The 16,389-nt window shown below is 45.2% G+C and overlaps 1 protein-coding gene across 6 annotated transcripts in view; it reads left to right on the top strand.

The window, feature by feature from the left end:
* LOC8043660 (FERM domain-containing protein 8) overlaps positions 1 to 16,389 on the top strand; it is a 69,679-nt gene that overhangs the window by 44,996 nt on the left and 8,294 nt on the right. For all 6 annotated transcript variants that reach the window (XM_040501284.2, XM_040501281.2, XM_040501282.2 and 3 more), the window contains 7 exons: positions 1,523 to 1,699; positions 4,755 to 4,856; positions 5,777 to 5,835; positions 7,510 to 7,676; positions 8,197 to 8,382; positions 10,427 to 10,556; positions 11,077 to 11,229. In XM_040501284.2, coding sequence (XP_040357218.1) covers positions 1,523 to 1,699; positions 4,755 to 4,856; positions 5,777 to 5,835; positions 7,510 to 7,676; positions 8,197 to 8,382; positions 10,427 to 10,556; positions 11,077 to 11,229 — 974 coding nt within the window. The remainder of the gene's footprint in view (positions 1 to 1,522; positions 1,700 to 4,754; positions 4,857 to 5,776; positions 5,836 to 7,509; positions 7,677 to 8,196; positions 8,383 to 10,426; positions 10,557 to 11,076; positions 11,230 to 16,389) is intronic.

The following is a 16,389-nucleotide window of genomic DNA, read 5'->3' on the forward strand; positions in this document are numbered from 1 at the left end:
TCACACGTTTTGTAACATTGTAGCATGGCTTGTATCTGCATGTGTTACCATTTAACGGATGTTTGAGACATTTATGACACCTTTTGAATTTGCCCCGTTGTGTGTTTGTTTCTTTAACAATTATCATTTAGTCACATATATTGTTGCATGTTCTCTGCTGTTGTGTCGCACATGACTGTGCACGCTCGTGCACATGGCTGTGCACCATATGTTGTCTGTCTTAATGTCATGCACATGAGCCTGAATGGGCACATGCTTATTATGCTGAATGCACATGCTTGGCTGTATATTTAATTGACTTGTTTGTTCAGCATGTTTGCCCGTTGTGTTACATTATGAAATGACTTTTCTTAAGCGAATAATAATTAAATTGCATGTTGATCATAGCTTTTATGTTTGTGGTCAAGAGAGCTTTTCGGAAATATTTATACAATTTTGGTATTGCATGTTTGCATTGGCATGTGGCATTTGTTTTACGACTTCTACTTGCCATTTATGGTTAACTTTTTATGTGCCTGGAGTTTAGTTATTTCTTTATGCACTGTTTCTATGAAGCATGGCAGCAATGTTTGCAATATTTTTGTCAGAAATAAAAGCTGTGAGATTGTATTGACATGCTTGATTTAATTACTCAGTAGTGCAGGATCTCCAACATCTAGAATAACAGCCTGCAAAGCTAGCTTTAGAGAGAAATTTTATACAGTGGTTGATATGGTGAGGAGGGTGCAGGTTTTTATTGTATTTGGTCATTCCACAATTTAATTTTGTCCACTGCGTAACTACCTACTTAGACTAGCTGATGCAAGAACAACATACATTTTTATTGTCTCATAACTTTAGCAAATCCTTTTACAGTGATAGCATAATGTAAAAATTTAATAATTGTCTGTACTGGTGAGGTGTATCACTATTTAATGGTGATACACCTGGCCCTCCCAAGGCTAAGTAGGATATTATATTACTGATGGTCCTGTAGGTACATTTTTAGCCTTGACATTTCATGCAGGCTTATTGACCTAATTTATGTCTGCCAACAAGTACTAATATGATTGTTTTAACCTAAATGAAAACAAGTGCCACAAATTCCACTATAAAAAATATTAATTTTTTGCTTTTTTGTGGGGAGTTTATTGCTCTTTTGTCATTCTAAACCCAAATACAGTGTCACCAGTCGTTAAAATACCTTCCCTAAGGTTGTTTTTGTTGTTTTAGGTTTCTTAAATAGTTCTTTATTTGTGCGAGCAAAAGCTAAGTGGCTTTCTATTCAACCTTTTTTCTGCACCCGGATGGCGAATATGAAAAACAGTTCGTAATCCTTGTTGTGGAAGATAAGGAGTCCCAGCTTCATGAGGGTCCCAGAGACTCTGAGTACCTTCCCAAAATTTAGGGTACCGCCTTCATGATTTGTTCAAATGTAAAGCAACCGACTGCTGTTGCCAGCAATATAGTTGCCTCAGGCATGGTTGTTTGCAGCATAGTTGCGTGCACGTTTGTGACTGGAAGCTCTGTCTGCGCGGTGCAGAGCAGGAGATCTGCGTGTACCTGCTCACCAAGGTGTGCCTCTGCGTGGAGGTGAACAGCCTCCCCATGGCCACTTCGGACGAGATCGTCGAGATCATCGCGCAGGACGACGCGGAGATGAACCTGCCCTCGCAGGCCACCGAGTTCTTCGCCCTCTGGATGACATCTCCTCTGCTCGGTGAGTTTATACGTTTGTCGACGATGCCTGCCAACAGCTACGCACCTTTCCGATGGAACATCGCAACACGGACAAAAATGCATACCGAGCATTCTAATACTGCACATATAAAATTCAGAAAAAAGTAAAAATGCACCTATCCAATGACATTTCCGAAATCAGTTTTTTTAAAGTTATTCAGTTACATAAAGATGTCAATTGCAGACGATGAGAAATCAATGATTCTTCCATACATACGAGAGGTGAGAGCTTGAAACGTTTACCAACATAGGACAGTCTCATCGACTAGCCGTAGTCACACTGCTTATATACATCATACAGAAAACACAATGATCGCTGCAGACATGATTACAGAATTGTCTGCGGATACTTTTTCGGGCATGTTTGAAGCATGCTTGCTTTACGCACATGCGGGGTTTGAACATGGCTGCAGACAGTTTTTGTATGAGCGATGCGACAGGAATGTCGTACGAAAAAGAAATGGGCCTAGAACGTTGTCTAGAGAATGTCCTTTGTATGATGGACTATTACGGTGGAATCTCGTTGATAGATTTTTCACGGGACTAGGAGGAAGAAACGTACAATCCGGGAAAACGTAAATAACGAGACTGCCCTTCCCGGGGGGGTGCTGGAGATGAGACAGAGAGCAACTGTCACGAAACAATTTGTTATACGCAAACATTTGTGGGTGCGAACTCAAATCGGCTCAGAAAACGTTTGTAAACATTTGAAAGTGAGAACTGAAATGAACGCAGTGAAAATGTCTGTAAGTGTTCCTAGGCGTGAACTCGGATACGTTCAGAAAATATTTTTTTTGAACATTCGTTGGAAAAGAAGCTTGCAATCTTTCCACCTGCCGGTTTGAGTGACTGATCCGCGGACGAGTGACGGAGTTCTGGGCTTGCGGAGGAGCATTTGCCAATGTCCTCGTACTCGTGCACATTACTGAAAGAGCAACTCCGCTCAATTTCGAAAATTTCGGGATAATGAGTGATTTCACTTTAAAAAGCCCTAATAAAAGGCACTACGTCATTTGCTTTGCAAGAAATAGGATATATATCGTTAAATCTTTTTTTTAAACATCAGCAGAAATCGAAACTGAAACTTCGGCTTCATCTGGCAATGTTAACGGGCCGCCAAAAATATGGATGTCACAGGGTACGAGACGTCACGTGATGCACTACACAGTGACAGGCAGGATTGGGGTGAGCGTGTGCCAGGTGAAAGTGTCCTCTGCACCTCACTCTTCACCACGTTTTGGTGTCTACGACATTCGACGATGTCTGCACAACTGCGGCATCAGTCTGCGCACAAAGTATGGATGCAACACCAAGAGACGATAATCACAAATAGTGAGATGACGACGGCGATTGTGACGTCATCCGTTTAAGGAACATTTGGACAGAACTAGGTCGTAATATTTGACGTGTGGCTTCCTAGGTGATACTGAAGAGGACTGCATTGTTTTTTCAAAAACAAAATTGAAGCGGAGTTGCTCTTTAAAGGGGAACACCGCCAATATTTTTATAGTCTTTGATTTGGCTAGAAATTAGCAGACCATATCCATAACCCTGTCTCAACTGCTGGCCAAAATATTCGATAAAATAAAATTTTTACGCCGGACGAGCAAGTTTCAGGAGGCAACACTCTACTGGCAACATAGAAAAATTCCTATTTTCCCCTACCCATGTACGTCAGCGGCGGGACGCTGGACGGGCAAACCGTGAAGCCGCGAATCAGCTTTCCGCGTCGCCAGCGATTGAGATTGTTTTTTTTTTCGAAGCTTCGAGGCCGAAAGTTCCTCCGCAATGGGTAACCTCTGCAAGTCCTGGACTCCGTTGCTTCTACGCCGAGCTAGTAGTGCTTTGAGTTAAGCCTATCACGGTGTCTTGTATTGCTCTTGGCCCTCAGGCGACAGTGTCACTGCGCTGTTGGCGTCTTGCAGCACTGTGCGGTCGCAGAGCGGTTCGGCTGATCCTTGCTGTGGTCCGCTCATCTTCTCCTCCGCGTCAACGTACTTGGGAGGTGGGCGATCCGCGGACGTGTCGTTACATGATCAATCCGTCCGTGGATCGGTCCGTCGTGTAAATCAGCTGGTGCCATCGGCGCTACGTCGGCAGCTTTGTGGACGTACAAACCGGGAAATCAAACGCGCTAAGCAGGAAATAATACATCTGTTCCTACAGGACGTAGGCAGAACCGGCGCTTTGGAACGTAGAAGCCGGGAAGACATAAAAACCGGCAACGTATCGGTGTGACCGCGGTGTTAGAGTTGGCGACGCTCGTGTGCTGCGATTCAAGTCCAAAGGGACCTTGAAATCAAAGGTGGTGGGTGGGAGCCAGAGGATCTTTCCTGCTTTAGTTCCCACGGTACTCTAGCAACAGTTTGGCATAGCTGCTGTAGTTGTACAGTCACCTGCAATATGAAAGACCCTTTTGCCTATTCAGTTCATGCATTGGTGTTAGGTGTTAAGTCCACACGTGCCAGACACATTAACTAAGTTTGAGGGAGGGGATAGAACAAAGGTTAATTAATTTTTTCGTACTAAGAAATGCTGTCATTATCAAAGTGAGTTCGGCAGATCCACCTTTAAATGCATTCTCTAATAGCTCTTTCATATTGCAGGGGGACTGTCCTTAGATTCGTGACACTGACGAGTGCAGAACGCATTCCTGTGTAATGCTGTTATCTCTATTATTGCTAAAGTACCTACCTACTACTACCACTCCTTTTCACTTGATGAAGGAGCTCTATGGATGCCACGAGCCATTCTGGTCAATTTGGCACCGAGAATGTATCATGCGACTACACTTGCCACACATTGCTGCACTCATACCAAAGGTTACATGACACCTGCAAGGCATTCGAATGCTGCACTCATCCCAAAGGATACATGACACCTGCAAGGCATTCGAATAGCTTTGATGGTTTGTGGCATCCTCTGCGGTCCATCTTAAGGTGAAACGAAGTTTACCAGTGCTAGAGGAGCAAGCACTTTCCGTGTGATGCGTTTCTTAAAACGTCCGCGTAACAGTGTTGGCCCTTGTCACGCAGAGCTGCAGCTGAAGCCTGACCATCGCCCCTACCTGATCCGGGAGCGGTGGTCGGAATACCTCAAGAAGTACACCTTCGCTTCAAAACGACAGCTCGAAACTGGTGCGTTTGCTGTCGACTTGCAAACTCTGTTAGGGCCGTACCATCCAGGGTTATCCCTTGAAGACTCTGCAGACACATTGTTAGGGTGCCTTGGAACATCCGTGGAATGTCTGTGGGATAACCTCAAACAGTGGCGTAGGATGAGGGGGTTGGAAATTTCTCAAAAAAGATTCCTGGCCTCAGATCTCCAAATGGGCATTTAGAAGTAGTCAGAATGGAAATTCTCTGTTTGTAATGGCCGTCAGATGTTGAAAAATGGGACCCCTTTAACGGATTCAATTTGGGTGTTGGTTAGCTTCCTGAACCCACGATTTTCCACCTAAATGTTAGTTTAATTTGCCTAACGATTGACGGTAATGCATTTCATAGAGGAGCAGTTGTGTTTATATTGCTGTACCTCTCTTCAGAAAACAAGTTTTTCCACTTATTGAACTTTCATGACGTTCGGTCTTAACAGGGGCCACTGCATCGCAAGAAAAGATTATCCTGTCAGAACGAGATATTGATTTGCTAAAGGCTCTTGTTCAGGAATGAAAAGCAGAAATCGTAGGTGCATGTGAACTGGGTGTTTTTTTTTTAATCAGAATTGAATTCAAAGTGCAGGCTGGTTTTGGTTCAATGATTGCTAATCAAACAGTTTGAAGAGCTGCATTTCTCACACTTTAATGGACGGAATAATACAGCGGTTTCGTGAGAACTACAGCTAAGGATATGCAAAAAATAACTGATTTGGGCTCATTACCATCATACAAAGCAGGTGCGAGAGCTTAGGCGATCAATTTAGCGTTTTAACAGTTTTCTGCATAGCCCCTGGGGCAAGCACTGCATACCTTACTGCACTAGGAGCAAATATTAGAAGGCGAATACCATAAAAAAAAAGTGTAAAAATAAAACCATGCCTTTCTATTTTGTGGTTTCAGATGAGCCAGTGCTGACTTTCCAAAGAAACGTTTTCCTCGACAAGGAGAAAGAAAAAGAGGTACTGGTGCTTTTTAATTTTACACCGAAGATACCTTTTCTATAAGAAGAAAGGAGTGTGTCGGTAAACCTTGTCTGAGAATGTTTGTTTGTTCTCGCAGGTGCAAAAAACACTAACAATAGAAACCTTTTATTTTTTGTCTTTTTTTTGCACTTTCTTTTTTTTTCGTTTGTTTCTCCTCCTTGCCTTCTTTGTCCTTTGTTTTCTGGGCCGTCTTTCTTTTCTCTTTTTTTTTTTCTGTATTTACCGCGTCCTCAAATATGGCTCCTCGATTTCCACCCCACGACATCATAAAAGTGAAATCTTGGCGGCGGCGCAGCAGCTGAGGCGAACGCGGCAGACGCATATTTCGCCACGGCTCGCTCTCGTCTCGACAGTCTGTAGAAGTTTTGGCAGCCATGAGTCGCGATGCCATGGCGACGGCGACACTACCGGAACTTCTACGGCCGACTGCCAGGATCTCGATGTGCCGGCTTTTGCAGCCTCGTTTATTGCCACTTCGGTACCACTTTCGACGCAAGGGCGGTATTGGAAGTGTGCGACGCGTGACAGTGGTGCCACGGTGTTGGCCCTAGCGGAAGCATTTCGTATTGAACACAGCCGGACGGGCGTAGAGAACCTGCGTAGCGGCCAACCTTTCTTTCTTGTTAACGTCGGCTTGCCCGAGCACGGCGCCATATGAAACGTACAAGGCCACGCTCGGCGCCAACTTTTTTTTTTACGCGAGAACTGGAAATTGCGTGTGCCAGCGAAAATTGCCGCGATCGTCTCGATTCCAACACATCTTCTTGATCCGCCGGCGAGCGAAGAGCAATTTTATAATAAGATGAGCGAAAAATATTTATTGTGCGGTATTTACCGGTTACTGCTACTGGTGAATGTCATATTGTAATGATTTCGGAACCGTGAAACACACGAACGCTTCGTAGAGGCATTTCGCGGCGCGGATAAACAAAAAACGTGGCAGTACGCTGGAGCCATTGCCGCTCGCAAGCGTGGGACACGATCGAACCCGAGCTCCGAACAACTCCTGCAGGTCGAACGGCGGAAAACACGTCTGGAACAACACTAGATGAGGGTAGGTTTAGAATGTCAACTTGCGAAACCTTTATTTTGGAACGAGGTCGAGAATCACGGGCGCAGGAAGGCGCAGACAGGGCGAAGACGCCGCGGGCGCATTAGAATAGGTCAGAGCGGGCAGCGCTTCACAATGCGGCGTAACGTGGAAGCTGTCACTGGTAGCGCCGCCAATCATCCAACAAGGTGGAGCGGTGCGCATCTCATGGGCGAGGAGATCAAACAATAGAAGGCGCTCCGTGCAGCTTGTTTTCGACAGAGTTTGGCGTTTAGTCAACGCGAGGCCGCTCGGCTGGGTTCCTCATGTCCTCGTGCTCGACTGAGGAGGGAGAACGTATTATACACGAGTGCTGCCCTCCGCGTTTGGCTGGGACAAGTTCAATCCGTGCTTCAACGATTGAACACGAGCCTCGGCCGAACGCTGATGCCACGTTCGGATACATCATCCGAGCGCCGCGTGAGAGACTCCATTATCGTGGCGCCACGGTTGAATCTCCTCTCCAATAGGACGCTAAACACTCCAGTCGAAGTTGTGCTGCAAGCACCATAGCCCGCCGAATTGGCAGTGCTTGACCTGCTCTCGCACCCTTCTCTCAGATGCAGGAGATGAAGGTGGTACGCATGCTGTATGCCGAGGCCCGGGGCAACGTGCTGGACGGGCGGTACCCCTGCGAGACGGAGGACTGCATTGTGCTCGGGGCCATCCAGGCGAGGCTGGAGCTGGGTCCCTACGACCCGGCCAAGCACACCCTCGAATTCTTCAGGCAGGTTCAGACGAGCCGTCCTTCTTTAATCGCTCTCCGTATTAGTCACGCAAGGGCTGCAAAAGGGCGTCGCGCGACTCGTTTGGAAGAATTTGCGCCAAACTAACGAGGTATCGCGTTACGCTTTTGCGCTGCACTTTTTGGGGGACTTTTTTTTTATTATTAAATTCTAGTTCTACACGCATTTCGTGTGAGAAGTTATCGACGACAGGACGACGCGTGCAGTTCCAGCTTTGACCTGACGATTGAGCCTAGCTTCTCTAATGCATAGGTTACTGGGATCCAATACCCTCACTTTGCAGTCGTCGTGTGGATGACGGGTAGGACGAGGCACAGAACCGTGCAGCTGAAACGCGGAGCCGACAGCCGCATTTCACCTTTCCGAACAGGAGAGTTTAGGCACTTGCAGGAATGATGTGATTCTCCCTTTGAGTCGACGATTGATCCAAACATCTCGAATGCGTAGACGAGTGGCGTAGAATGGTCGTCACGTGGGTGACGGGTGCAATGACCGTTTCAGGACAAGGATCCGTGATTTCCTGCCAGAGCACGCCTGCCGGTCCCACTGGTTCCTGCTGGGGCTGGGCGCCAAGAACGGACCGGAGCGCCGACTGGCCGAGCATTACCGGGCCACCCCCAGCAGCATCAAAGACTTGAAGCTCATGCGCAAGTACCTCGAGTTCTGCTGGGCCTTTCCCTACTACGGGTAAGCTGCCCTTCAAGGAACCTAGTTTGCTAGAGTCGCCGCAGAACTTTGACAGCCAGGTCTTTTTCACCGGTGTGCACCCCATGCCTGTTGTTTTCTTGCACACAAATGCAAATTTCAGTCTCAGTAATGTGGCAGCACGCATTATTAGATATTACATATATTCGCTTATCCTATACAAATTTATCTATGGTTATACTTAATGTCTGCATGTTTCCAACCTTGGGCCTTTTTTTCGTACTAGCTGTACTTTTAGAAACGTGGTGCACTGTACTAAGCAAAATGATACCTCGACCTTGCTGTTGGAGGGCACTCATTTTGGGCAGCCTTGCTCGGCATTTGCCTTGTTTGTAGGGGTGTGCAAATACTCAAATATATAAATTCGAATCGAATAGCAAGCTCCCGAATAATTCGATTCATGAATCGAATTCCTAGTATTTGGTTACTCTAATATTCAATATATTCGGCCAAAGGTGCGCGATCGGCACGGAGCTGACAAAAGAACCGTTTTTTCTCCTGATTTTAGTGCCGTGATGTTAAGACAGACCATGCAAGAAACACCTATTGGTCCTACCATTCCACAAAAATCTAACGCGCAGGTTGAAAAAAAAATAAAGTAATGAACGCCACAAACTTCATAGCATGCAGATTTACTCATGATCGTTACATAATCTAACCCTGAATCACAACCGAAACATCCCGTTGCGCCGCTTCCAGAGAGGAATTGTTGAGAGGCCGGAATTCCGCGCCATGCTGAATTCTTTTCACGAGTAAAGCCCCTCGTTTCAAATTGAAGCACCGGTGTAAAACACACTTGCCACACTCACAGAATTTGGCGACTGCAAGATCATAAAAAGAAAACCACGTTAACCATACCGATGAAACTATCCGAGTTGTCGTCGTCCTTCTTTCAGAGCCACATGCCGCGAATTCTGATTCGGAACGAAACGGAATGGAAAAATTGTGTGCCTAGATTTGAGAGGGTTTCCAACGGTTCGATAGCCGTGTTTGAATTTCGAACTCAGTTCAGTTCAAAGAGCGTTTATTGATGCCATAAGCAGGGAAAGGGGTGTAATTATGAACTGCGAGAAGGTGACGAAAAGTCGAAAGCGTCGATCGGGCAGGCGTCGTCGCTCTTCCTTTGCTCGCCTTTTCACGCGACAACACAACATGTGCACACTTACGACCAATGTGCGCAGGAGCCGTCTCTGTGGTTCCAGTGTCGCTTGCTCCCTCTTTTAAATCCTAGGCTCTCTAAAACAGGCTATATAGACGGAGGAGTGAAGGCCCGTTCACACTCTTGCGACCTCTTAAACCTGGGTTCCTTAAAACTTGTTAAACCAGAAAACACACTGGCGCCATCTATTGGGAAGCAGTGTAAACTCGGCGGTCCGGCATATTTTTTTTTTATTTCTCGAGCATTATCCTTTCTTTCTTGGCTCGAAAAACTTTTGACAATGTTATAAACGAGCCTTTCTATGGGTATTACGCACATTTGACCTCGAAAATCCCGCAAAAACTTCGCTCTTGTGAAATGCAGTTCCAGAGTCACCGCATAGATGGCGCCACAATGTCAGTGCGTTCCCTCATTCTAGAAACATTTAAGAAGTTGTAAGAGATCTCGTCTCTCTCAGTCGTACTCGGTCGCAAGAGTGTGAACGGGCCTTGACTGCATAGCAGTGGTTGGACGGTGACTTGTGCCACCTAACCGCATGTTTTTATTTTACTTCAGATTATATCATTTAGGCTTGTTACTCAGATTTAACAGCTATCTGTTTGTTATATAAAATAAAATCCCAGGTGCCCTTTTTCTCCCTTAAAAGTGAGACCAAATATCGCGAAATGCCCCTTGTCTGAGATATACAATATAAAAATAGAAGGAAGGGAGGGGGAAAGCTGCCTAAAGAAATACTATTGCATTTAATATAATATGTAGCATCTTCGTACGACGCAAAGAACCCTGTCAAGTCCTTCTGATACCTGTGCGATGCAGTGTTTTTTTTAACCGATTACCGACGGGTCGTCTCGCTTGGGTGCCCCGCAGGAGCGCCTTCTTCCAGGGGCAAGTGGAGCGTCCGGTTACGGGGATTGCGGCCCTCATGAACCACTACGACCTGCCGGTCCTCGTGGCCATCAACCGGGAAGGGGTGCACGTCATCGATCCCAGCCAGCCCGTGAGTCGACCGTGACCACGGGTCGAGGGAATTGTGAAGCGGTCGTCTTCGTCTCGATTCTCTAATGCTCGGTATAAATGGTCCACATTAATGAGGCATAGAACGGGTGCAAGTTTCTGTCGACAAGCGCAGATTTACGCAAACGTTTCCGGGTTCCTTACAGCTAGCCTCCGTTTCATGGTCCCCTTAATGGTCCCGATGAACATATTTTTTTAAGTGCCTCGATGGCACACGTACGTCGCAAAACAAATTCAACTCAGGAAAACGATTTCAACATAACTTTTATGTTGCAAAAACATTTTAAGTTAGGAGTGATTGCCAAATAGAAGCATGTTATTTTAATCGCTCAGTTGAGTCTTACAATGCAAATATTGTAGTACTAAAAATATTCTTTTGTGATAAAGTTTTATTTTACTTACGCGTTGTAGCTAAGCGCTTAAAAAAGCTTTTTTGGGAAGTGAGGCGTCGCTTCGAGTGCAAACTTCCGTACCGATTGCCGGCCACATCCCTTGCTTGGCAGGTGGTGCTGATGAGCCTGCAGTACCGGCAGATGTCGTGGGACTACGCCTGCCCAGCCCAGCCCCAGAACCCGGACTGCCTGCCCTGCCTCTTCCTCCAGTTCCAGCAGCCGGGACAGGCCGACACCAGCGTGGTGCAGATCTTCTCCAAGCAGGTACCGCCACTGCGCTTGTGTCACGTCTTGTCGAGAGTATACTTCATGCAACAGGTTTGGACGCGAGGCTCCGACGATAGGGCACTGCGCGGGTGCAACGGTGGTGTACCTGGCACTCTTGCAACAATGTCCCTCTGTTTTTCTCCTCTACCACTCTGCCACTCTCTCTTTTTTTTGCAGTTCTGTTCCTTCGTTTCAGTTTCTGTCTTCCCTTTGTTCTTTCGTTTTCACAGAGAACGAGCTTAACCATGTTGAATTAACCTGAGACTGGCGTAGAGAAGAAACATCAAAAACGTAGAAGGGACCGAAAATAGACAGGACGACGTCTCAAACTCAGCTAACTCATTTATTTAGTCCACCTCCTTATATAGTCTCAATTTCAAGGTCATCTCCACCAACACAAAAGGACAAAGTCCTTTTGTGTTGGTGGAGATGATTTTTGCCCGCTAAGTCTAGCAGAAAAATTTCCCCGCTAGATTTAGCAAAAAAATTTCCCCGCTAAATGTAGCGGAAAATTTCCCCGCTAAATCTAGCGAAAAAATTTCCCCGCTAAACCTAGCGGAAAAATTTCTCTGAGGGGTCATGTGACCCCCACGTGACCTCGGGGAGGGGGGTCACGTTACTTTGAGGGTTCACGTGACCTCAAGGGGGGAGTCACGTGACCCCCTCCCCCCCCCCCCCCCGAGAACATGTGACCCTCAGTACCCTTCCCTCCTCCTCCCCAAGAGCTGCGCTCTAATTCGGCATTACAGCAGTCTTGGGTAGTAACGCGTTACTAGTAACGCGTTACAGTAACTTCGTTACTTTTTTGGTAACTTGTAACTGTAACGAGTTACTTTTTAAAAATGTAACTTGTAACGGTAGTTCTATTACTTTTTTTAAGGTAACGTTGAAAGTAACAGCGTTACTTTCGTCGTTACTTTCCAGTTTCTTTATGAATAATATATCACTGAATGAGTACAATTTACCCATTCTTTGCGCTTCCCAAATTGTCTGTTCCGACATTTCGAGTGTCACGTTATTTTTCGCACAAACTTTTGAATACATTCTTTGCCGGCATTCACGACCTGAATACAGCTACGGGTAGATTTGGTTAAAAAAAGAGCAGTTATCTTTAGCACGCGCTTGTACTTTGTGACTAAACACTTGCATCTTAGTATCATGAAGAACTATCTCTTTTGCGGTTTTCCTTTTTTTCTGCAAAGACGCCTTTTATTCTTGTGAATCAAGCATGAAACAGAAATACACGCGGAGGGCACTGCGAATGTTTTGTATCTTGATTAGCGCCACCACTCCGCACTGCGCATATTTCGTATTTTGATTTGCGCCACTACTCCGGTGTATAGTGTCAGCAGTCGAGGCAAAATTTACTGCTCTTTGCGCGGGGGTTGTTTCTGGCTTGCCGGGTACGAACTTAAATATGCCCAGGGACTCTATGAACCCGGCGCAATTGTCAACGAGCCAGCAATATGCCAGTGCTACCAAGGATATGAATGTTGATAAGAACAAAGAAGAACTACCATGGCCGGCGTAGAGAGTATTTTGCTGTGGTGGAGGTGGTTACTAACAACTTGACCGCAGAAAACGGCACTCTGTTGCCTCAACGCCTACCCGACAATCAAAAACCTGTTTCGGCGAAACAACACTGCAATCCCATCCAGCGTGTCAGACGAGCGCCTGTTCAGCAAGGGCAGGGACGTGTTCATTATCAAACGAGGGAAACTTTCAGACACTAATTTTGAGAAGCAACTGCTGCTAAGTTACAATATAAAGTAAAGAGCACACTTTTTTATGCAAAGAAACTTGGTGAAAAGCGTTTTCTAGATTTTTCTAATTTTAAGGTCATAGAAAAGTAACTGAAAAGTAACGTCGTTACTTTTTAGAAGTAACTGTAATTGTAACGAGTTACATTTTTGTTTCGGTAACTGTAACGGTAACTTCGCTACTTTTTTCTGAAAGTAACTGTAACTGTAACGAATTACTTTTTAAAAGTAACTTACCCAAGACTGCATTACAGGGAGTTGTAAACAGCTTTCATCTTTTTTTTTTTTTGTAATCTAGCTCCGAATTTTGTTAACCTGGAAATTCTAGCTTAAATTTAGGTACTTTTTAAAATTTTAACCCCATACTTAGCTACTCCCCCCTCCCCGTCTCCAATTCCCACTCCCCATGGTCACTGAGCATGGGGACCAGGGGTTGGGGCGCCACTGTTTAAGGCTGCCAGGGAAGACAAATTCTAAGTCCGCCTCTGGATCTTATTTTTTTATTTTTTATTCATTCTGCCAGCCGTGAGGCCAAGGCAGGAGTGGTACATATTTTCAAAAACATACCAAGGACACACAAAGAATTCAATAATTCAGTCACATCACTTGGTGACATGGGAAGAAAGAAACATTTCAATTTCCCTCACAAAAGTTGACACACTTTGAGAGTTGACTATACATTCAGGCAGCTTATTCCAGAGATCAATACATTGAACAAAAAAGGAGTGCTTAAAATGATCCGTAGAGTATTGATAGGATTGGATATTTAAGCTATGTTTTATTCTGTGGTACACCGGAGGAGACATCACGACGTATTTTCGGGTATCCAACATCGAATGACCATGAAATATCTGAAAAAAAAGTTTCATTCTATTCGTTTCTAATCTGGTCTTTATGCTAGGCAGGCCTGCTTGCTCCTTGAGTTTTGTGACCGACTCAGTCAACCGGTAGCAATTAAAGATAAATCTAGCAGCCTTATTTTGAATTCTTTCCAATTTATAAATATTTTGATTTGTGAATGGCTCCCAAACCGGACTAGCGTATTCCAGAGTTGGCAAAATTAGACACTTAAAGGCGATTAATTTGACATCGGAACTAGCGAACTCCAACTTTGTTTTAAGCATCCATAGTTTTTGAAAGGCTTTCTTACATACATAGTCAATATGGGAGTTCCAGCTTAAGTCACTTCTTAAGTGCACTCCAAGGTATTTATATTCGTTAACTTTAACAAGCGGAAGACCATTAATACTGTAGTTAAATTGTAAGTGTTGTTTTTTGCGCGTTACATTCATGTAGACCGTCTTACTTATATTCAGTTCCATCTGCCAGTCAGCACACCATTTCATTATCTTACGCAAGTGCTTGTCCAAATTTAGTTGGTCTTCATTGGAACTGATATTGGAGTAAATCACAGTGTCATCCGCAAAGTGCTTTAAAGTTACCGCGGAGTCAAAGTCCTTTCCCATGTCGCTGATAAATAATATAAAAAGAAGCGGTCCAAGCACCGATCCCTGCGGAACGCCGGATATTACTTGTAATGATTCTGTTCTCTCCTTTTTAAAATACACATACTGTTCCCGTCCTGATAAATATGAGTTCAACCAATCGACTATCTGATCATTCTTAAAGGGACACTGACAGGGTATTTATGCTCGCCGAGGTTTTTAGTTGTACGTGACATATGAGAGCTCAACTACCCAGAACAGAATTTGCGGCTCGAAATTCGGTTTCTTTCCGCCCGAAAACCGCCGATCAAGAACTGGCCGGTTCGAGTCTCGCTTACTCTCTTTTCCGCGGTCACGGGCCGTTTTCTAAGGTATCGATGCGACCACCAAATTTAATCAAAGTCGTGGGTCACTGAAGGGACAGACTCAATATTAAAAATAGAAAAAAATATGAAACCCATTTTTTGTGGCTTCTAAAAACCTGCAAATACGTTGATTGAAAAAAAAATTCCACAGACAACCGGAAGCATTCTGTGCGTGCGTCGTTTCGCGTATCGTGGGACTCGCGGGGACGGCGATGGCAGCGGACGACGGGCGTGGGACCTCTATTTCAGAACTGTCGTTCCCGGTACCGGCGAATTTTGTCCACCTTTAAAAGAGAAATTTGGGACTGTTCAAAAGAATTGGTATTCGTGCCGTACGACACGCCCGACCACCAAGCCGATTTGCACGAAGACGTCGCCGAGCCGTCGCTCCCTTCTCGTGGCTGAAGACAACGCTCGCGCAAACGTCAAGCGCGACGTGTCTACTTCGAGTTGAATATGCACGCGTACGATTTCTTTACTAGGTGAGAATGTCGCCAATGCGTGGTGCATCCCGACTTCGACCCTGGAGTGCTTTTGCTAGAGAAAAATCGGCAGCAAACTTTCCAACTTACAGTTTATCGGCTGAATTGTTACTAAGGAAAGAGATCCCCCAGTCTGGACATGCCCCAGTAGCTCAGTGGGTAAGACGTCCGCTTCACACGCGGTAGGACCGGGTTCGATCCCCCGTGAAACGTTTTTTTATAATATTTTCTGATGTTTACATTTCTTTTTTTTTTACAATTATTACTGAAGAAACAAAAAAAAAAAAAAAAATCAGAAACAAATGTTGTGGACGACACGTCGCTGAATTAAATGGTATGGGATTTCCTTTTTGACACCTGCGAACTCAATGTAATCACTTTCCACAAAATGCAAGGAGCATATAAATCAGGTAGCGTCCGCTTTCCGAGGTGCCCGTAAATGGTCTACAGGAAATGCAGCCAGCCATTGGTCCCGATCCCGTTGATCTTTCGGAAACTCTGTCGCACAATGCCACTTCTGTTTCGGACGCAGGACATGTGAGCCAGCTCTTCACGCAACATCTTGGGTGTATTCTTTTCGGAGCCGATAAAAATTCACCACGGGCACTCACTACTCATCTCCAACTCCTCAATGTACAAAACAACTCATCTTGGAGTACAGAACAACGAGCGGAACATACATAACTGCAAAAGAATCCCACGGTGAACAGTTCCCGTACGCCGCATGTCGTCTGCTACAAGAAGGAGAGAGACAAAAAACAAAAAAAAAAAAAACACGGTCGGGTGTAGCCACGTGACTTCCGCCACTCCACTCTCTTCTCTCCACTTCTCCAACCTCCGTCGGGTTTCGGTTTCGGTTTCGAGCAGTTGCGTCTTTTGGCTTTATTAAAAAAATACGCTACTCTGTTGCAAAATATTAATTGGGTAGTCCTCTGACACCATAATGAAGCGCCTGGCAAAAAATGAAAAAAAATTTTTGGGGGGTGTCAGTGTCCCTTTAAGAACGTGACTAAGCTTGTACAACAATTTCGGGTGCGATACGCGGTCAAAAGCTTTAGCGAAATCTAAAAATATAATATCTGTCTGCCCCCCTTTATCTGCGGTT

The sequence above is a fragment of the Ixodes scapularis genome, unplaced genomic scaffold (genome assembly GCF_016920785.2).
Source record: "Ixodes scapularis isolate PalLabHiFi unplaced genomic scaffold, ASM1692078v2 PGA_scaffold10__122_contigs__length_95168666, whole genome shotgun sequence".
Taxonomy (NCBI): Eukaryota; Metazoa; Arthropoda; class Arachnida; order Ixodida; family Ixodidae; genus Ixodes; species Ixodes scapularis.